At 35.3% G+C, this 24,644-nt stretch overlaps 1 protein-coding gene across 1 annotated transcript in view; it reads left to right on the top strand.

Moving 5' to 3' along the window:
* LOC126780581 (sensory neuron membrane protein 2-like) overlaps positions 1-20,847 on the top strand; it is a 73,093-nt gene extending 52,246 nt beyond the window's left edge. The window contains exons 7-9 of the mRNA XM_050505178.1: positions 19,220-19,338; positions 19,668-19,793; positions 20,641-20,847. Coding sequence (XP_050361135.1) covers positions 19,220-19,338; positions 19,668-19,793; positions 20,641-20,847 — 452 coding nt within the window. The remainder of the gene's footprint in view (positions 1-19,219; positions 19,339-19,667; positions 19,794-20,640) is intronic.
* The last annotated feature ends 3,797 nt before the right edge of the window (positions 20,848-24,644 follow it).

Raw genomic sequence — 24,644 nt, 5'->3', positions numbered from 1 at the left:
TTAATTAGTCCTATACAAAAATTCATAGTTTATATGAGAGCCTGTAAGGATCGAGGTGGTATTACAGGTGGTAAATTATATGTATGTGAAATAAATGTACGACAGAAGTCTCGCAATAATATTTCTCTTAATATATTAACTCCTAAACGTATAGCGATAGTTATGTTTCCGCGGTTCATCTTCTCGATAAAGGACACGTCTGGACGTCTGATGTATAAACATGTCAGAACAGAACATGACAGCTGTATAAAATAAGTAATATTCTACATTCACCAGTAAATAATCGATATTCGTTCAGTAAGACTGTTATGCAGATCAGTTCTGTTTGTTTGTAAATATCGCATCCGGAATATGATGAAGTTTCTCATTACTTTGAATATTTATTTTTGGGTGATTGATTGAGAAATGTTAAAGGCGGTTCGTCGGTCAACAAAGGAACTGGACGATCCATTAGGACATATTCCGTTACTAGTATCCTATATATTTCACATTAGGTATATGCAAATATTATACAAATTAGTATACAATGCATTCAAATTAAAATGCCTTGGTAATATTTCCTAATATTTGTACCATCTGAAAATCAATGAAAGCAAATCCGTAATTAAAGTTTATCATTCGCGCGATGTTCCGTCTGCTCCACTGTTCCATAGTGCAGAGCGCCGATAGAATATCTCGCCCAGCGAGAGCTTTGATAGATCAATACAGCAACTATTTCTAGCCTGCGCTGGCCTGGGCCGATTGCCGATTCACTTGGTGCCAGCACCGGGACTACTTAGTTTTCGAATACAGGAATAATACTATTACTAGGAGTCCAATGCTTTCGTTAGTAATGTTTCATAACCATGTATGCTGGCGAACCTAGCGATGTATATTATTATAACATAATCTAAATTTTGTTTTATGCACTACTGCTTACACGATATTTTTGTAAAATATTTATATTATTGATGATTAAAGTAACAGCCTGTGAATGTCCCACTGCTGGGCCTTCCCTCCTTTTTTTGAGGAGAAAGATTAGAGTTCATTCCTTCACGCTACTCCAATGCGGGTTGGTGGAATACACATGTGGCAGAATTTCAGTGAAATTAGAAACATGCAGGTTTCATCACGATGTTTTATGCAGCAATATCCAAAATTTAAACATTTTTCTTTAAACGGTTTTGACACACGTCCATATTGAACATAATGAATCCTAAATCAGTGAATTTCCTTCTAGTTGTTTCTTGTTATAATTCTGTTTCCATCATCTATATAATACTTATTGAGTAACATGATTTTTAACATTATATACCAAAATTTTCAAATTCAAGATGCATGAGATTTTTAACGGACCGAAATACACATTAATTTTATTTCTAGCGATCTCATACAATCCATGTCTACCGAAAAACTTTTACGAATTATGGAATAAATGCAATAAAAACATAAACCTAACATCACTTCACGCAAGCATATTACTAAAATGCGCCGAACCGCTGTCACACCTTTAGCGTGGACGTAGTTGCATGACATAAAGGTTACTTATAAAGTTATATCCGATTAATATTTTCCGAAAACTCTAAGCTGAAGTTGAAACTTTTGGGTAACTTATGAACCTTGATTAGTAAATCAAACAATAAGCTGTTACCTATGCTGCGCCTTATGACTTTAAGATTTAAAGTACCGTAGCGTACCGTACGATACCGGACTATCATATTTATATACTTTTGCACTAATGACAGTAGCGAATAAGTAAAATAAATGCTCTTTTAAGTAACATAAGCTTAGATAGCTTTTAAAAATCTTTACAAATTTCTCGCCTTCTATTTCAAAACCTCCGGTGAGAACAGTTTAATATAGGACTGTTAGTTATATATAGACTGTTTAGTATAGTTTAATATAGAGGTGAACGCATTGGATCGAATTAATAAACCTGCGGCTGGCGCTTAATTAGAGCGCAATTTTAACAAACGCAATGTTCTGTTAAAGCAAATATAACTCGACGAAAAGTTATCTGCACCGTTGGTTAATTTTTGCAAACAGCTATTATATATTTTAATTGGAATTTTCAATATTAACATTGAATGTGTGCGTCGAACCGTCGTAGGGAAATATCGATGTGTAGATATGACCCGGTATAGCCTTCGTGTAGGTACTACACAAGCGGCCAGGCGCGGACAACCCTCTTATCAATTATCGCCAAACATCACCACTCTGTACTGATGTGTTCCGCTTGATGCGTGAGTGAACTTATTACCGGGATAATGGATACAATGGATAATAACAATAATAATAACATGCTGGGACATTTTTCAAACACGGCCATCTGATCCCAAATTAAGCTTGTACAGAGCTTGTACTATGGAAACCAGACAAGTGATATACTACATATACTATTTTTCTTTTGTAAATACATACTTTTATAGATAATTTCACCCAGACTCAGGATAAACAGACATGTTCATGCACTCAAATATCTGTCCTGGGTGGGAATCGAACCCACAACCTTCGGCGTGAAAGGCAAGCATCCACCAACCACGCCAACCGGCTCGTCTTAATATACAGGTAAGATCTTATAATTTGCGTCGCATTAACGGGGTCCACCACACTTCGTGCAGAGGAATTGTCTCTGGGCGACGACCATTCACGGGGGTCAAACGAACCATCTAAAATACATTTAAAAATACCGTGGACAACGTTATTGTACTATAATGCTAAGAAAACTAGAACTTCGTAAGATGTTAAAATCTTGTCCTAGTATTTTATTAAATGCATCAGTTAGGTCACGTAGACTCTGTTCTAGCGCTTAATAGAGTTTAGTTTGTTCCGTAAATCTAAAATGCTGACGAGGAAAATAATTTAACGAAACGGTGACGCGGTGTCGCGAGCCCCGAAAGTCTTCTTTTTAATGTTTCTCAGAAACGTTCGCTTAAATAATTAATTTGTATTCCTTTCTAGAGACCACTGAGCTACAATATGTAGTATTCGTTATTTAATAATAATTTCAACTTTAAAATTTATATAATAACACGCCATGATTATTTTTAGTTAATTTTTAATAATTTTTTATTTATGTCAGTTATTAAATTATTTATATCTTTTAGTAATGTTTTGTTATAAATATAAGTAGGTTTAGTTAACTCTTCGGTCGTGTCGCAAGCTCTTAAAACATCACATCCTCACACATTTGTGAGTGTTGTTGTCTTTAAAATTAGTAAGAACTGAAATTACTTGAAGATTATTACTGTCACTTTGCCTAAGCGAACAAGTTTAATGGCGCTCACTGCATTTACTTACCATAGCTACTAAATTAATTAATTACCAAAACACCTAAATATATAAGAGTTAAATTATGCGCGAAAACATAAACATGAAATCAATTTTGTCTGGAAAAGCGTCTTACACTTCATGTTTGCCGAAGACTCATCCGTGTGTAAAGGAAAAAATAAACTTTATTCCTACGTTCTGAACAAACTTTAACAGCCTATTTCACTGACCTCGGAGTCGGGCCGCGTCTTTGTAGACTTTATAGTTCTCGACGTTTCGAAACCGCTAGAATTATAAACTTTGGGCGTCGGTGTGGGATATTTTATATCATATTTACAGAACTTTTGCTAAATAAATAGCTTGGGGCTTAATATCCAACTTGGTTGCTGGTTTGTTATTGAATGGTGCCCCAATTACTGGTGGTAGGGCTTTGTGCAAGCTCGTCTGGGTAGGTACCACCCACTCATCAGATATTCTACCGCAAAACAGCAATACTTGATATTGTTGTGTTCCGGTTTGAAGGGTGAGTGAGCCAGTGTAATTACAGGTACAAGGGACATAAAATCTTAGTTCCCAAGGTTGGTGGCGCATTGGCTATAAGCGATGGTTGACATTTCTTACAATGCCAATGTTCAAGGGCGTTTGGTGACCACTTACCATCAGGTGGCCCATACGCTCGTCCACCTTCCTATTCTATTAAAAAAAAATCACAGTTTTTATAATACGTACATAAATATATATAGGTGTTACATATTTATTCCCTAGCCGTACTTTTGTTTTATGTTTCTGTGTTAGCAATGGTTATTTAATAATATTATATATTTTATTACGTTGTGTTCTAAATATTTTTTTTCTTATTCTTATAAATATACAACAAAACTGTCAAGTATATTAATGTATTTATTAAGAGCACAAAACGAGTCTATATAAATCAATATCCTTGAGCGACCGAGTACATTGCCAAAACTTAATAAACATCTGACATTCGACGTGATAAGTTATTGTTTGAATCCTTTACATTTTTATAGAACAGATCTTCAGAAGGTTGTCTTCTTTTCGCTAATTTTTATTAAAGGACATTTTTCTAACGTATATTTTTAATATTCATACGTCAAGATAGAAGAAACCCTCAAAGGGCATGGTGAAGTCACAAGCAAGTATCCGGCGTCCGCGCTAATCTTGTCGGAAAAACCTCGTGCCATTCGAATTCAATTTACGATCTACCAATACATTGGCCCTTTACAATGTATCTTATAATTTTCTGGTCAACAATTCCTACTGAGATACTGCTGGGCTAATTACTGGAGCAAACATCAATTGTGAGAGACAAAAATAATAAGAAAAACAAATGTGCTTTCATTTTTATGTGAGCATATTTTTATTATTTGAACATATATTTTACTCAATATACGCATCTTACACTTTATTTAAACAACAATAAAATCGCCTTTCAATAAAAACAATACATTATTAAAAGAATATTTTTCTTTATTACTTCTAATGTGTAATTCCTGTTAGCCTTAACTGACCTTTACAGCGTCATCAAGACTATGTTTTGAAATTGAGCCGTCTCGGCCTTTCAATAAAGTCCAACTTGAGAGTCTTCTATGAGAGCGCGTCACAGATCAGGACTGGGTCGGTACGGCGGAGAGGGCTTCTGCTCGTAGCACTTGTTTGAACCCTCATTTCCGCCGGCGGAATCCATTTAGATGTGATGCGTGAAATTGATAAACGTGTAAATATTACCGAACGAAGAGGGCGTGGGCTACGGTAATCTGGTCGTCGTTGTCTCGCAGGAAGTGCGTGAGACGCCTGCGGAGACAACAAATAGTCACGTAAAGGTAAATTTCCAGACAAACCTGGCAGGGCTTATACTAACAACGGATGTTGAATTGTACTGAACGGATGTTGAGAAAGTTTCATAAATTACGATTTATTATTGAGATAGAACGATAAAAATTAATTAATTTATTTATTTATTCTGGTACACAAAACTGAATGTAATGAGGACATACAGAAAAATTATCAAACTATAAAATTTGAACAAAATTACACTCTAAAGCGTGTGTACACGGCATGCTCATAAGATAGATACAGTCAGCTCCTTATAATAATTAATTAAATTCAATAAATAAATAAATTAAATTATAATAATTCATCCATTTAAATTACTTATTGAATAAAATTTAGAATAAAATCTCGTCTACCTACTCATATACTTAAAATTAATATTTATGTACAGACATTTTTATAATATACAAACTTAAAATAAAAAGAACAAAATACACATTATAAATTTAAAGCAAAAAACGCCGTCTAAAAGATTGTGGCATTTTACCCAAGACGCTGGCACTATTGCCTCTCTGCACCGCTAGATTCAGCTAGACTCAGCCTTTATATATATAGGCCCTGGGTTTGAGTCCCTGGTCGGTCCATTAAAATAGTATTAATTATTACCTACGTCATGAAATGATAAATCTTATTTAATTATGAATTATGATGAATCCGAAATCTATGCTATGAGTATCTGAAAGGCGAAATATTATATTTTACTTTTATACAGTTATTACATTGTTTGTATTTCCTTCATTCGTAAATGAGAATTCAGTAGATTAATTCAGAACAAATCGCCTGACTGTGTGGTTAATATCCTATCAAACTCGGTCTGTGGCAAACCGCGAGAACTGGTCGAGCGGTATATATAAAATCTGCACACATTCATAACAGCTAAAAAATAATTTTCAATCTTGTAAATTAGCTTATCAAGAACTTAGCACCCTTATTATATTATTATAACCAGAATAAACAGATGCGTGTATTAATTAAAATTAGATATTTTAATATAATCGTTAAGTAGTCATTTAATATGCCATTTGCAAAAGTTAAATGCAGAATGTTCTATAAGAGATCAATAGAAAAAGAGTTCTTATTGAAGAAAGGTTCTTACAATAATTACAGCGTATTATAGGAATTATAAAGCCGTTAGATGAAATCGCCAGGGACCTGAAAGGCGACTAAGGATCGCATTATTGTCGAGATGCAATTAGTGCGTGTCGAGAGCACTGACGTTAGCCGGGGGCCGGGGGAGGGGCGGGGCAGCTTGACAGGTCAGCTCAAATAAAGTTTGCCCTACTTGTGACTCGTATCTGTGCCCATTGTCATATTAAAAACACTGCTCGGAGTTACCGAACAACTCTTATTCACTATTGACATGTAAATTGTTAGAAACATTTTAAATTTGTCTATGTACATAATAATAAGTCTACGACTATTGCACTACAAGCACATATTATATGCATAATGACAAGAATCGGTTTTTATGATAGGTATATATACTTTCTTTTACTCAAACTTATCAAATTTTTATGAACCATAGATATTGATGATGGTCACATTACAGAAAAAATATCCTTGTCGAAAGTAAAATCATTTTAGTTACAACAAGTAGCGGAATGTAGGTCGATCGGGTCCCGACCCGGTCCGCGGCACACATAAATAGGAATTATTTGCGCGTGGCAATTAACTTATGACCGTAAAAACTATGCTGGTAGCAGAGCGCGAGTTATCTCGCAGTTGTTTTGAAGATATTCAACTATCACGACTAATAATTATTCAACAGTGTTTTTGATGCGCATTCTGTGCACGCTCGGCACGTAGTGCGGGGCAGCGTGTGGGGCGGAACGAAGGCCTCGTGACGTCCCTTGTATATAAAAGAGATGCAAATCTACCAAATTATTTACAAATATGGAAGGAGCTAATATCATCAATTAATGAATACATTTATTTATTTATACACAAGTTTTGTTTACAACTCTTATACAAGCCCTGAATTCGAAACTAGGCTTTCGCTATGTTCTGGAAATCAGTTCCTTCCCAAATTATCAATTCTTTAATTATTTTTTTTTTTGTGAAAGTTAACAAGTTCCTTGTTTTATATTAAGTATTAAGTTTATTGTATAGTGTAGGTGTTAGTGAAGTATAGCTATAGGAACTGGACAGATACACAGATAACAAAAAATATATTATAGCATTTTGTAAAGTGCGTAGGATGTCTAAACGGTTTTAACACGAACAGGTACGATATATAATAATACATTCAGCCAAGGCCTGATAAGTTTGAGTGAGAAGTTTAGTGTTATGCATGATTCTCTAAAATTAAAAATAAGTTATCAGAATCTTTTACTTACTGATGTAACATGTTTTTTTTTTTGTCAATTAAGCCTGTCCTCCAGACCGATTCGGTCAATCTCAAGAGAGATAAGCCAACTGCGCAGAACATATTATTGTCCACAACACAGGACATATCCCCTATCTTTCATAATCCGATATATTCCCTATCTTTCATAATCCGATGGAACGGCAATCCGACACGACCGGAAAGAGCTCAGACGCGGGACCAACGGATTTACGTGTTTTCCGAGGCACAGGATTGTATAAAAATTCGAACTTCCAAAATCCAGGCTGCTATTGAGATTTTTCGACATATAAACTCGACCTGAAATTTCAACCCAGGACCTCCGGGTCTGCAGTCTTACAAGTAGCTACTAGACCAACAGCAGACCGTCATAATAAATAGGACAATTACACTAAACAGTGTTTATGGTATTAGGTCCACGATTGCTTTTTGATTGGTTAAAAACGTTAAAACTTCACGTCGACGTCGTTTTATTCATTTCGTAAGCGAAACTGGGTACAATAAATTAGGTGCTACATACATATATATATATATGTAAGTATGTATGTATGTATGTAATATATATATTATATATATTATGTATATATATATATATATATATATATTACATACATTATATATATATATATATATATATATATTACATATATTACATAATGTTGTACCGTATATATATACCTACCTACATACATACATACTTTTGTTGGAAGTATAAAAATTAAATTCCTCTAATCTGGTTAGTAAAAAGTATTTAACTCTTTTAGGGGTGAAAAAACTTTCCTTACTTGATGTTTACATCATACAATGCATCAATTAAATTAAATTAATAAAAAATTCTAATTTTTAAACCCTGTGATTTAGGCTCTGCATTGATGTAACAGTCAAGTCAAATCATTATATATGTACAGACAAATCTGAATATCTAGATATAATCGCTAGAATTTTCTTTCTAGAGCGCACTAGTACGGTGGGCTTGTTCCGAGCCAAGTTTGACTAAGACACCAATTGGTTAACTGAAAATCTAGTGTTCGCCTTACTTTCACCACAATATCCTTAAAGACTAGGAGAATAAATCCTAACAATTCAAATGATATGGTAATCTTGTGATCTTACCTTCATAAGCACGATTATTATATATAAAATTTAAAATTTTAAAAACGTAATAATAATGTTTATGATTAATTTCTGAATTGTTAACTTAATGAATTCTTTGAGATAAAAATACCATAAGTTTGGGTGTAGTTTTGCTTTTAATTTATATCCATACAAACTTATCGTGTTGTTCTGCGGTAAGTTTCACAGCATTCATTTACCTTCAATATAAACCAAATATATATAGTATATATATAAATAGAGGTATGTATATCTCTATCTCTATCCGTATGTAGCCTCCACCTGAGTTTTAACTAATTGTGCAGTCCAATTCATTCAGATTTGATAGAAGCATTAGCGAACATTCAACAAGTTAGATTAATTCTGTGAGACTTGAGGAGCGTTTCCACTGAATTATTTGATATTTTCTGTATTTTAACTTTTTGAAATTATTCAAGTCTCACAATTACATAATGTTGTACCAATTTTTATTTACAACTTAGGGTAGTTGCTAAATTTTTGTCATTAAAGCGTAGTAACAATGCAGAAGTTGAGAATATTCCTTTTGTGGAAACCCAGCTTAAACAGTAGACCGATGTTCCATACTAATCCCTGTCACGTTGGTTATGTCAATTTGACTTAGTGTTCTCCCGTATTAATGGACGGATATGTTGCGGACTGGGCACATGAATATCGCATTCGAGTTGAACATGTCTGCGTAATCCGATCAGCTAAATATGTAGTCCTAATGTAATACATTCATTATATTAATATCATTTTGATAAAGGACTTTTTTTTTATATGCCCCGAGATGGCAAATGACTCTACTCCACCTGATGGTAAGTGGTAGTAGAGTCCAAACGCGACGACGGCCAGTACAGTCGGGAAGAATGTTCTGTACTAGCCGTCCCCGCCTTGCCGGCCCGCAAGATGCCTCTTCACGCCTCGTTTGAAGGAACCCGGGTTGTAAAAGGAGTGTTCCCCACACGTGAGCTGGTAAGGAATTCCATTTTTTGGTAGTGCGACAAAGAAAGGAGTTGCCAAATTTCTTTGTGCGCGATGGAATTGATGTCATAGTTAGGCGGTGACATCGAGAACCAGCTCGCGTGGACTTAAGAAGGAAGGGGGAAGCAGGAATTAGAGAGAATAATTCCTCAGAGCACTCGCCGTGATACAGTCGATAGAAAGCGCTCAGTGCTGCTATCTCGCGACGCAATTGTAAAGGTTCAAGGGTGTTTGTGACCTTTACGTCGCCAATAATGCGTACTGCACGTCGCTGCAACCGGTCCAAGGCCTCCAGTAGGTACTTAGCGGAGCCATCCCAAAGGTGCGAGCAATATTCAACAATATTCAGACCGTACCTGTGTTTTGTATAACAGGCACAGTTGTTGTGGCGTGAAAAAACGTCGCACCTTGTTCAGAACTCCGAGTTTTCGTGAAGCTGTTTTTATAATAATAATAATAATAATAATCTTTATTTGAAAATATAAGCATTACAGTATTTACACCAAGTCGCTTATATCTACACTAATTACTAAACATTTTTTAATTATTCATACTAATTTAACATAACATACTACAAGGATAAATAAAATAAACTTTAATAAAACAAAAATAGAATTAAAATTTGTAAACAAAATAAGCTTAAATCTATTTAGAAACCACAAAATTAATTTTTAAAATTCTGAAATATATAAATTTGTTTGAACATAGTATAAAAGGGATCATAAAATATGTCTACATCTCGACAACGTACGAAGTCATTTAAAAGTTTAACAGCCCTAGCAGTGGGGCTGTTGCTAGCTTGGGGAGAATGCCACATAGGTGGATAGCAAAACAATCTATGTTGCCGTCTTCCAACACCACGCATATATTTGTCGGGAACATATAAATATATTGATTCGCGTACAGCAGTGCTATCCACCCTATGCACTAGAATTAAATAGTAAAATTTTATAAGTGCGGCTTCCCGTCTAAGCTGAAGTGAATCTAGACCAACCATACTTGACACAAACATTGAAGGATAGAGAAAAGGGTAATATCCATATTTACGTTTAAATAAATATCTACAGAATTTTCGTTGAATTTTTTCTAACATTATACTATACATTGCCTCAAGCGGACTCCAAACTATTACATTATATTCTAATTTACTACGGACATAGGCATTATACAATTGTTCTATTACTTGGGTAGTCTTAAATTGCGATGATATTCTAATAATGAAACCAAGGCATTTATTAGCATCTTTGTATGTTTTAAGTATATGGTCATGAAAATTTAGTTTTCTATCCATTATAACACCTAAATCCCTGATTTTGGGTACATGTTCCATTGGTGTGTCAGACAGATTATATATATTTTTAATAAGTTTACGAGATCGAGAAAAAGTGATAGTTTTACATTTTGAATTATTAAATGATAATTTGTTTCTTATAGTCCAGTCAACTACGGCATTAGCCTCGATGTAATCCCTTGGACTAAGGTCGCAGCGAACCTCCATCCCCAGCATGGCGATTTTGCTTTGTATCATCAGCGGTGTGCCACAGAGGGAGGGATGAGGGTAAAATGGTGACTTTTTCGCTGTGAGAGCGCATACCTGTGTTTTCTTGGCATTAAACTCAACAAGATTATCAGAACCCCATTTGGCGATGAGCTCTAACGTTCTATCGAGTTCAATGACAAGATTCTCCCGTCTCTCCTCAGTTTCCGCCCGCCCAGCCACTGCGCGTCCGTGGTATCCACCATGCACTGTACTATCATCTGCATAGCAATGTATGTTCCCAAGAGAGAGAGCATATCATTGATATGCAAAAGAAAGAGTGTGGGAGATAGCACAGATCCCTGGGGGACCCCAGCATTCACTACATATGCTCAACTACAATACATATGTAGATACTACACTAAGATAAGTTAAATAAACCAATATGAACGTTAAAGTCAGAGTTGTTATCATTATAAGTCTACTTATTACTATGTATACTTTTAACGTTAAGTTACAGCTAGCGCTTTGTAAACGCTTCGTTCCTATTTGAAGGTCAGGTCGATCGAGTGGCCACGGCGCGCGGCTAACACAACAATAGTTATAGAATATAGTATTAGTCTTCATTATATTAGTAGTCTTCATTCAAAATTATATTTTTTTAATTAACTTGTATCGGCAATCGTTACGGAATATATGTAATTAATGGAATTGTAATGTTTTTTATATCTTTCGCGTTATAAAATAATTGCGAATCGACTATTTTTAATATAGTATAGTTAATATACACCCTGTATATTAACTTTCGACTGTTTTAGAGTTTAACTATTGTAGACCTGAAACAATCTCAAATATCTTGAATCTGGCCGTCGAAAACAATTTTTAAACAAACGGCGTTGACCGACGACGGTCAGGATGCGACTCAAAGTTGTATTTGTTATGCGTAAATGTATTTATATAGATTAAAACTGCGAAAATAATTGATAATATTATACAAAACTAAAGTAAAACGGAAATTCATTTAAATATAGGAGTTTCTCGCAACTTCGAGCTTAACTTGAAATAAGTTGGCGCTTCCACTCGACTTGAGCCGCCGCTGATATATATGTATACCTATATACTATACGAGATATATCCGACGACATCCCGCTCGACACATTCATGCTCGGGAAATATCTACGGACAAGTACTATGTTTAATTAGGCCAAGCTTCCTGTCTAGATCATGGAATGCTTTCAGGTAGAGAACTCAGCGGAGTAGACGTTGTCACTTAATCACTATTCGAAATGTGAACGTTCGGATATTTCATCAGAGAATCAGAGAGACGGTAATACGATCGTATCATTGCATAGACGTTGAATGCAGATTATGGCGAGATTGAATTCTATATTGATATAGTATATAACTGTATACCATATGTACCTATTCACTCCTGTTAAATCCCTTCCAAAATGTTTTGTTCACACGTACACAAACAAATAAAATAATATGCACCACAAACGGTCTCCGCTGTTATACGAATGGAATAAAATCTAGATATTTTTATTTGGCGTGACACCGCAGCGAGCGTGTTGTCAAACCCAATGTTTCATTGTCAATGTGTTATTGTGTGTATAATTCAGGACTACGGGAGGTGATTTTGTCTTAGTTTATCGAAATTATTTATTTCTATCGGTTGTGTTCGAAATTTAACCACTTTTTTATACATCTAATAGACCTTTGGAACTTTCCGACTTATAATTTAATTACCTTTTATAAAAAAATACTTAAAATATATAAGTAATATATTATATTATATATATTTATTTTATTATATATTATTTATATATATTGGTATTTAGTAAACAAGTTTTGATAATATTACGCAGAGAATTAAATGATTGTAATCAATACCGATTGCTAATAATTTAATCATAAAACTGCTTATTTCTTTATAAAATAATAACTAATCAGGAAGCCAGTCTCCATTAACAGAAGCCGGTTTTTTAATTAAAACATAAAATGAAGATTTCATTCTGTTGTTTATATTCGTACTTAATTTGGTTTGGGTACCAATGAGACGTTGAATGCAAACAATTCAATTTATTGTCCGATTTATAACCATTGCGTTATAGCCGTTGCTATAACGGCATCTAATCGTCTTTCCATGTCATTAGTATATTACGCAGCTTGTTTAAATTTTCGTTTGTTCTCGGGATCCCTACATTTTGCAGCGTTTGATCTTGAATGTATTGCATATTTTTTTTTTTTTTTTATAGAATAGGAAGGCGGACGAGCATATGGGCCACCTGATGGTAAGTGGTCACCAACGCTCTTAGACATTGGCATTGTAAGAAATGTCAACCATCGCTTACATATCCAATGCGCCACCAACCTTGGGAACTAAGATTTTATGTCCCTTGTGCCTGTAATTACACTGGCTCACTCACCCTTCAAACCGGAACACAACAATATCAAGTATTGCTGTTTTGCGGTAGAATATCTGATGAGTGGGTGGTACCTACCCAGACGAGCTTGCACAAAGCCCTACCACCATATTCTCATTTGGTGTACAAACAGGCGGTTTTAGGTACATTTTATTATAATAATTGTAGTAACTAAATATTAAGTTTGTTAAAGGTCAGTCTAATTATTCCGCATTCAGCAGCGCTATAATAATTATAGGCTAACGGTTATATAGCAAACTATTTAATATATCTACTATTAACCCAATTTAAGAATATAATCTGAAAGCGTAGTCAAAGCGTTTGTATTAATGTAGGCAGGACGACTATTATAAAACTTAAATTACTGGAGAAATAAGTAGTTTTTTTATATATGTTATCGCCTACTGTCTAATATGGTTACCCACATAGCATTAAAAAAAATTATAGTCATCACAAATTTAGAAAATGATAATCCAACAACACCTACGTAATTATCGATTAGGGCTTCATAAGGGTCTTACTCTTGTGTTTTTAACTAATAATAATGTCATATTCGGTCCGCGTTGTATCACAATTGAATAAAGAACAATGAACGAATTGAAAATGTGGTCATAAATAACATTCATAATACCTAGTATTCACATTCGGTCAGGTGGGAGGAGAGCGGAAGGCTACCCCTTCGCAGAGGGCCCTCTGACGACCCACCGACCCCCTGCAACTGCGCTGAACTTCATTCACGTGACTGCATTTGAAATACCATACGGGCGACCTCGGCGATGAGAACGTCTGCCCTATTGTGTAGCCGACGAGGCGTCAAAAATATATTTAATCCGAAACGCCAACTTTGAGCAACTCTCTCATACATTTTTGTAAATTAATATAAAATAATATTAATTCAACACGCTATGCATTATTGTTAAGACGTAAGAGATGGACGAAGGCACTTCGTGTTATTATTGTATTTTAATCGTTTATAAGCAATATCGTTAATATTGTCATGGACAGTTAACAGCAATTATTAAATTTCGACGGTAAAATACAAAGAGCTTAACTAAACTAAATCAATTGGAACATGGAAAAATCCATCTAAAACACAAGACCGTCAGTATTGTAGCCATAGAAATTCTCTGAGAGAAAACTAAGATGGCTTATTTCGAACATGTTTTTCAATCCATTGTAAAGCTGTAGTCCGTATATGTTTGTACTTATTTCCGACTGCTTTAGCTTAGCTTTCCGTCTAGTTGCTAGATATAAGGTCGCAGATCCCGAGGTCCTGGGTTCAAACCCCAGGTCAGGCCGAAAAATAGTAATTGGGTTTTTCTTTTGAATTTTCTCAGTAACAGCCCGGAGTTTGGAAGTTGGAATTGTGATCACTCCAAAAGATCCGAAATCAGTTACGAGGACGTAATCATCATTATCATCATCATCAGAATATCTCTTTGGTCTGTTTCTGTAAAACTTGTAAATAACGTTTTTTTTTTATATAAAAGAACAATTCGCGAAACGATTCGGAAGTTCCTAACATGACCCGTTTCATCAAACAAACAAATAATATATATTTATATATACATATGTACATGTATTATAGGTAGTATATATCACACTTAATTTTGAAAATAATTTAATTCGAAGAGGCAAGTGCGCTTTATTATTTTATTTATGGGTGAACCCATAAATAAAAAGATTGTTTTGAAATATTATAAATATTTATATAGTAAATATATATACTAAAAAGCCAAGATGGCCTAGTGGTTAGAACGCGTGAATCTTAACCGATAATCGAGGGTTCAAGCCCGAACAAGCACCCCTGATTTTTCATATGCTTAATTTGTGTTTATAATTCATCTCGTGCTTGACGGAAAAGAAAATCATCGTGAGGAATTCTGAATGTGTCTAATATCACTGAAATTCTGCCACCAACCCGCATTGGAGAAGCGTGGTAGAATAAGCTCCAAACCTTCTCCTCAAAAAAAGAGAGAAAGCCTTAGCCCAGCTGTAGGACATTCATACACCTTTATTTTTTTTAGTAACAGCCTGTGAATATCCCACTGCTAAGCTAAGGCCTCCTCTCCCTTTTGAGGAGAAGATTTGGAGGTTATTCCACCACGCTGCAATGCGGGTTGGTGGAATACACATGTGGCAGAATTTCAATGAAATCAGACACATGCAGGTTTCCTCATGATGTTTTCCTTCACCGTCAAGCACGAGATGTATTATAAACACAAATTAAGCACATGAAAATTCAGCGGTGCCTGCCCGGGTTTGAACCCACGATCATCGGTTAAGATTCATTTCTTTACTATAAATAAACATTTTATACATCTTTACTTTTTACTTTACTATAAATATTTTTAATGAGTTTGTTAAAATCTGACGATTCTCCAAAATGTATAATAATATATAGCTCTATAACATACAATAAACATTGAATACATTGCAGGTGGGTTGGGCTTAGCACGAAATCGGATCACGTTGTTCAAAGGTTTATATTTCACGTACAATTTCTACATTAAATGATAAATAACGAACAGTATATATACTGGTATATTATTCTGAAATGTAATTATTCAAATGTAAGAGAATTAACTGCATCGAAAATGTAAAATCTCAGGAAACGTTCGTTTGTGTATTTGCTTAAATAATTGCTTCTGGCACTTCACACGGTTATCCCCATTAGTAGTTCACGATTAACAGGTATATAACATTACCATCTCCCAGCAGTATTTAATTATATTAAAAAGCTTCCAACATTAATACCAAAATCCCTTTTTGTTATTTTAGTTAAAGCCAGATTGACATATTATTATTATTAATAGATCTTGGATCCAGCCAAGTTTAACTTGCCCATCCCGCCAGGTGATGCTTTAGAGGCCAGTAGGGCCAACAGCAATACACAGTCCGAAAAAAAAAGTTAAATAATCTATTATCGTTCAGCCTGCATATGTTTTTATAAGTTTAGCAGCAAACGTGAAGTGTAAGTTCAGTAATATGGTCGAAAATGCTGATAACACGTGTGCGTCATACGGACTTATACACACGTACTAACAACTATTATTGGTGATTGGTATCACTGTCCTGCTCCGACTAATATTTTAGCCGTGTTATAGGTATAAACTATTTTTCCTCTCAAATTCGAAATGTTCAGCTTTGATTATTGATTTTCATATCACTGCCTACCCACGCAGTGTCGTCTTATAGAATAGAAACAAACAATTAACTTAATGTTAACTTGTCTCTGAAATAATTGAGCACTTATGAGGCAAAAAATAAGATAATAATCAGAGTATTCGTTTTTCTATATTTATTTGATTCCTTTGTTGTTCTTTATATTACATGAAGAAGACACGTGTAAAGTTAGCAGATTAATTGTAATAAATAGTTTAAACTCATGATAATTTACTACGAGTGACATGACGCGCTTATGATTCAATAGTAGTTTCAATTACGTAACAGATAAACATGTATCTTATTCCACAGCACAGCTCCGGTAATGGCACGATCGAAAAATATCGATGACCGAATACCAATTATTAAAAAAGTCCGCTTAACTCGATGACCTCTTCGAGGACTAGCACAAAGTGTGGGCGTTTCCTATATGCTATACTGTAGGTACTCGTGTACACATATCCCTGCTTATATTTTAACTCAATAAGTCGCTATTTGCAGACCATAAACATAGCACTTCTCGGCATTAAATATCTCCATCATCCAGAGAGGGATCAGTGTTTTTTGGTGAAATATATATAAATGTTTTTTGTGTTCTGCTTATACGTTACCCAGCTATTCGTCCGATTGAGTTCCAACTTTGTACAGTTCTTGTTGAGACTCGACTGCGGTTTCTGCTGTTGAACAATAACTGGGTTAGGTCGTTTCAACAGACCGTTTATTAGTGTAATGGTAGATTTACGCGAAGCCAATAACCACGCCAAAACAATACTGACATAGTCTTAACAGAGTCAATTCGCTACATTAGTCCAGTAGAACACGTAATTCTTAATAAAAGTTTGTAAGTTCAAAATTATTCATCGCTAGATAATATACATATGTATATACAATTCACCTCACACTCTACCGTGACGTGAAACATCGGGGAGGAAGTATACCTTCGTGCAGCAGACATTTGTCGTTTTGTTTCCCACTAAACACATAGTCGATTAATCACCAACCGAATATGGAACGACCCGAAAGAAGGTAAATGAATTTGACACTGCGACGGACGATCATGATCCGTGTATTAAATCCACTGCAACAATTCTATGGGCTTAAAAAATAAACATATACACACATTACACATTTATGACATTTACAAACAAGGTAGTGTCTACCGCCAAACAACAATTTTATACCTGTTAGATGGTTATTATAGTTGTACTTTTGTTTGAAGGGTGAGCGTACAGGGGTACTTACAAGCACAACTCACAAGGGACATAATTATTTCATTCATTGACATTGATGAATAACTGGTGAATGGATAATAGTAATTCTTACAGTTCCCGTTGTCTATACACAGAGGTGACCACTTACCGCCACGTACTTCACGCTCTCGACTGAGTGATAGTTATGAATTTCAGTTCCAGTGCTTATATTTCTTTTGATTTTTTGAAACTGTATCCAGGCGTGAAAGCAACAAGTACCACTCCCGGCCCCCCACACGTGACTTGTCTGTGTAATGTGTTTCATTTCAAAACATTTCAGTAATATTATGTATCAAAGGAAGTACAGTACGACTGATATAACTGCGACGCAATGATTATAATAATAAAAGCCGAGATGGCCCTGTGGTAAGAAAGCATGAATCTTAACCGATGATCGTGGGTTCAAACCCGGGCAAGCACCACTGAATTTTCATGTGCTTAATTTGTGATTATAATTCATCTCGTGCTTTACGGTGAAGGAAAACATTGTGAGGAAACCTGCTTGTGTCTAATTTCACTGAAGTTCTGCCACATGTGAGTTCTACCAACCCGCATTGGAGCAGCGTGGTGGAATAAGCTCCAAACCTTCTCCTCAAAAAGAGGAGAAGAGGCCTTTAGCCCAGCAGTGGGACATTCACAGGCTGTTACGGTACGGTTACGGTATGATGATATTATACTCATTTAGTCAGTAATGTATTTAATAAAATACATCGATAAAAACATTACAAATACTCATTATCCATAGCGAGATTTATAACCCAAAATATAATTATTCTGTAATAATAAAATTATTATATTTTATCTTAAAAAGTTATTATAAACATTTTATGGCGGTAATAAGCTGACTTCTGTCATATAACAACATCGCAGTCGGTATCGTGGGCACAGTCTTGACTCATCGCTGCTCCTGTTTACGTATTTTAGACATTAATCGAATGTGCGCCAGGTGACTATATTTATTTTTATAAAATTTATACTTTATTTATTGTTCCTTACTTTGAACACGCTTGTTAATTACAGCAGCAAATAGAGGCTTACTAGAAAATCTATGTAAAGTAAAAAAATATAATTTTAATATGATTATTTACCTACGTACTCCAATTATACTTAATGTCAGTAAATCTACACATGAGTTAACTACAGAATTGTTTTTGGCAGCGGTTGTTATTTTATCATCGTCGTAGTGCCGAGTGGTTCTGGCGGAATAGATCAGAACCGTCTCATCTTTACGTCTGATTTTTTTTTGTAATAATCGGAGAATGCCGTCGGCACATAGCGTCTCGACACCCCATCTGCAAAATCCAGAAGGATGGCGAATTGTAAATTATGTTAGATAACATAAAATATATTTTTATTATAGGTGCTTTCCTGGTCCTGACTTACCCTCATTTCTTGTACGCGGACTTCAGGTACAGGAACGGTGTCGTTGGTGTCAGCCCGTCAGAACAAGATCACAAGATTTTTGTTGAATTGGAACCCGTAAGTTAAACATTACTCTATGGCAGTTCTATAATTAGAATGGAATGAAAATAGGAATACGTATTATGTATTTAGGGCAAACAGATATCGCAGACTTCAAATTATTATTTTACAGACAAACTCATGTTTTATACGAAAGATAATATAAATTACAATTGGCACTTTGTTAACTATCTTATGATGATTCGTGACGGACTATCTCATCTTTCTTATCTTCAAGAAAATGCCGTTTAAGCTGAACAAAAATAGAAATTGAATGTCAATTAAAAATCTCTGAGAATATATATCTCAATTCTCGATAGAATATTTAAATTATGTTCTTGTTGCAGCGCACGGGGACAGTTATTCGTGGCATGAAACGGGCGCAGTTCAACATATTCATGCGTCAAATCACTTCGATACCTGCGACGCAAAATTTACGGACTACGCTCACCCCCCTCATTTGGGTGGAGGAGGTTGAAATTTTATATTCTACGTTTTTTTTTATCCTGACTTCCTCGTTGGTGTAGTGGCTTGATGTAAGGCCGCAAACCCGAAGGTCTTGGGTTCAATTATCAGGTCGGGCCAATAAAAAGTTATTGGGTTTTTCTGTCAGAAAATTCTCAGTAGCCTCCCGGAGTCTGGAAGTTTGTACACTCCCGTGCCTCGGAAAGCACATAAAGCCGTTGGTCCTGCGCCTGAACTCTTTCCGGTCGTGTCGTCCCATCAGATTATGAGAATGAGGAAAGGGAGAGTGCATCTGTGTTTGCGCACACACTTGTGCACTATAATATCTCCTGCGCAGTTGGGTAATCTCTCTTGAGATTGGCCGCCGTGGTCGAAAGCGACATTAACTAACTGGACGACATTATTATTATTATTATTATTTTATATTTTTTATTATAATATTTGTTGTCTCTAGCTTAGGTTTTCGTGTTATGTTTCAGCTCCCTAATATAGGAAATAACTAACAAAGAACCCTATATAATATTAAATAGCTCGTTGGAGATAAGCTCCTGATATTTATACAGAGCAACAGCACTTATCTAGGTTATTCATCGAATTCTCTTTAATATATTCAGGCTGAGTAAATCTTAAATTAGTATTTATGTAATTATTTACTTTCTGCATAATTAAGCCAAGCTGAGTCATGAACTAATTAGTTATTTGACTAAAGTATCCTGCTTATTATTATTGTCAGGCGCTTGCCTGTTAAAACATTTACAGTAAATATATACAAGAGCCATTCCACTGTGTGTGAAATTGTTTTAAATGTAAGAAGGTCTGACCAAAAGACATGATCCTACTATGTTTTTTTTTCAGGGAATGTCACTACCCGATGAGTACGTGAACATGTTGAAGACACGATTGCTTCAGAGACTGAGGCTTGTGGATATCCTCATACCTACTATCATTGCCGTATGTTGCCTGGTGGTAGTCATCGGCGTGGCCCTATTAATCCGTGTTAGGACAGTAAGAAAGAAAGGCGACGTTACTAACGGTAGAGAGATAATACGACCTGCGACGTGAATGTATTTTTATTAATAAATAATGTTACTCTTGTTACCAGTTACGCGTTTAATTCATAATTCCATCTTTATATTTTACTCGTTACCGGGCCCCGCTTTGCCCGCGAGCGAGGGGGGGTCCTTTTTTGTACCCTGACTGACAACGTGTACTCAAAATTTCATGATGATCGGTTGAGTAGTTAAGACGTAAAAGCGTTATAAACAAACTCACCTAATATATATATATTAATGCTAGATTTTCATTTACATAAATAATTTTTCTACAGCTTGGCAGAATTGTCGTAGCGTAAGTTATATACTCGTTAAACCCCTTTAACAAACGGATTATCTGAAGAATTATTAAATATTCTATGAATATCTATTACTATATGGCGCGTATTTTAACAAACAAACGCTTCGGCTCATTCATCGTGTAAAACACATGGCTTCGCCTAGTTGGATTAATGAGACGAAAGGTTTTCCTGTTCTTTTCTGGACAGGATGTTATTGTCAGGTTGTTATGATATTTATGTTATGTCTTTAAAATTAAATCTTAAATAGAACTCTTATGAAATTCCGATTCTGCCATTTATAAAAAACTGTATGTATTTGTAAATTCGTAAAAACGAAGGGTGGATGCGGCAGTAGCGATCGGAAATATCTAGCAAAATGTAATCAAATAAAGCAATAAAAATAAAGAATTTTAACTTCTAAGGCTTACGGGAAACGTAGATTTACCAATAATCCCGTTATGAACCAAACATATTGAATTGAAGGTTGTTATGAATGTTCCTTGACTTAAAAATCGATTTACGAAAACCAACGGAAGGAGATGATGGTGTTAATATTTAATACACTCATTGCGCTCAAACGCTGACACTGGGTATATTGCCTATGCCATGTTATGAACAAAACCTTAAGTTAATACGATTTTCTTAAAAAGAAGAGCTTTAATATATTTTGCAGACAAATGCAGTTGAAATCATCTGTTAATGAAAAGTCGTGAACAAGCATGTATGTTTTGTATTTGGAGAAAAGTTTTAATATGCAAACTATATAATGATTCGAAGTGGAGAGACAATTACATTAAATGACTTCCTTCCTTTCTCTTAACAGAGAAAGTAATTGCTATTCAAATTAGAGTAGACTCTGGGACAAGTCGGTCACAGATAATAATGACGTGTGATCAATTAAAGTTTTGTAAATTGTTTTAAAATAGCGGATCCAATATATATCATATCAATCAGAATTTATTTCGAAAGTAAAATTTAAACTATCTGATGAAGTATAGTAATATAAGTTGTCATTTTGCCTTCATGATTTGATATTCAGGGCACAGTGATTAAATAAACTAATGAAAATGAATGAAATGAAATGTACGCGATGGTAGAGAGGAGGTCAGGTAACTAGAGAGAAGAGTAATAATAGTAAAAGACATCAAAATCAGGCAACGTGATGTGCGTGCGGAGCTGCAATCACCTGATATACCGAAAGCTAGCGGTCCCGATAAAATACCAGCCATAGTGCTGAAGAAGTGCGCGGCGGAGCTGTCTCCTGTGTTAACGCGCCTGTTCCAACTTTCTCTCTCTTCGGGATGTGTGCCGGAGGTTTAGAGAAGAACTAATGTGCAAGCGGTTCCCAAAAAAGGGGATCGGTCTGACCCGGCAAATTATCGACCAATAGCTATCATCTCAGTACTTTGTAAGGTGATGGAACGGATTCTAAAGAACCAACTGATCCATTACCTAGAAGATCACTGTCTAATTAATGATCGTCAGTACGGGTTTCGACCAAAACGGTCCACAGGTGATCTTCTAGCGTACGTAACACACCTCTGGGGTGAAGCTATCGACAAGCATGGAGAATCGTTGGCTGTCAGCCTCGATATCTCCAAGGCTTTCGACAGGGTCTGGCACAGAAGTCTTCTCTCCAAGCTGCCGGCATATGGTCTGCCTGCTCAGCTATGCACCTGGATTGCCAGCTTCCTACACAAGCGTAGCCTTCGTGTTTTAGTTGATGGTTGCGCTTCACAATTCTATGTAGTGAATGCTGGGGTCCCCCAGGGATCTGTGCTATCTCCCACACTCTTTCTTTTGCATATCAATGATATGCTCTCTCTTGGGAACATACATTGCTATGCAGACGATAGTACAGCGCACGGTGGATACCACGGACGCGCAGTGGCTGGGCGAGCGGAAATTGAGGAGAGGCGGAAGGATCTTGTCATTGAACTCGATCTATCGAGTTAACTGTCCTAACATTAGAGCTCATCGCCAAATGGGACTCTGATCTTGTAGAGTTTAATGCTAAGAAAACACAGGTATGCGCTCTCACAGCGAAAAAGTCAACATTTTCCCCTCTTCCCTCCCTCTGTGGTACTCCGCTGGTGATACAAAGCAAAATTGCCATGCTGGGGATGGACATTCACTGCGACCTTAGTCCAAGGGATTACATCGAGGAAATGAATGAAAGGAAATGAAATGAAGGCCGACATCACACTCCGTCTCGTTTAAACCAGGATTTGTTACCTGGGCATTCACCAAGACATTAAAATGTTAATAAAAAGTATAAAACATACAAACTTGACACATTGATCTCGGGTGGTATTAAGCCTTTCCTTTTAGTAGTTCATTTTGTGTAAACCCATTCAATGAGGACTTCAATCTTATTTGTAATAATACTCTCGACTCGAAGTCATAAGAATGTTTTATAAATTTTGTTAAATAATAGCAACTTTCTTAATCTGGTGGCTAAGGAGAATTAAGTTCGTGCTTTTGAAATAATAAGTTTCTACTCGAAAAGTATTGACTAGAAGTGTTTTTATTTTAGCTAGGGTGTTTTTTTGTATTCAGATAGTTTCATAACTAGGATGTTAGGAATGCTAGGATTGTGTTCTTAATGAATAATTTTAGTATTATTTTTTTTAATATGGGTTTTTCATCATTCTTAATTAAGTGTCGAGTCTGGTTCAATGCATATTATGAGAAACAAATCTCAAAAGATAGCGTTCGTTCCTTAGACCAAGGTGAATTCTGGTTAATAATAATATGATAGAACCTGTCAACCAGAGTCCGAATATACTATATGATACTTAAATTTAATGATTACTATCGAATACAACGCCATTAGTTTTAAAACAGTTATTAAAGTAATCGAACAAATAATAATAGTAATATAATATACGAGTATATGTGTGTAACTACTATTAAAAGTCGGCAAAGAATGCGCGATCTTTTCAATGAAACTACTTACCATAATCATAGTACAGTCCCCCAGGGGGGGGGGGGCAATGAATATTGCACATCGACCTTTGTAGAGCGTTTGTTTTCAATTAGGCGAATTTAATAGTACGTTGTCGAATAAACAAATACCAAAGACTAAAAATATCAATAAGGATGTAGGTAAGTACCTGTTCGGAAATATTATTTAAAAAATTGTGCTACTTGTCTAAAAGATAATACATTAAAAGAAATCTCAATGAAATGAAATAAAATGACAAAATAAAAATAGCATGAAATATTATTAATTGCAAAACTGGTGAAGTCAGCAGTTATATTGATAACAAAGTTGATAATAATGATCGGAACTATTTCATGTTTCGAAAAAATCTTTACTAAAACAATAGTTTTGACAACTTAGTCTCTTATTGCCTCTCTGAAGAGTTAAGTCATTGTTGAAACAAAATGTGAAATAAAGTAGTACAATAACGACTTATTTTATTTCAATGACGATTACCTTTTAAGTCATTAGAAAATAAGAATACTGCTGGACTGTACGTACTTCTGTACAAGCGATTAATGTTATACCAACTTATGTTGC

This window comes from Nymphalis io, chromosome Z, assembly GCF_905147045.1.
Source record: "Nymphalis io chromosome Z, ilAglIoxx1.1, whole genome shotgun sequence".
Lineage (NCBI taxonomy): Eukaryota > Metazoa > Arthropoda > Insecta > Lepidoptera > Nymphalidae > Nymphalis > Nymphalis io.
The sequence above is the reverse complement of the archived record's forward strand: the minus strand, read 5'-3'. Positions and strand labels throughout refer to the sequence as shown.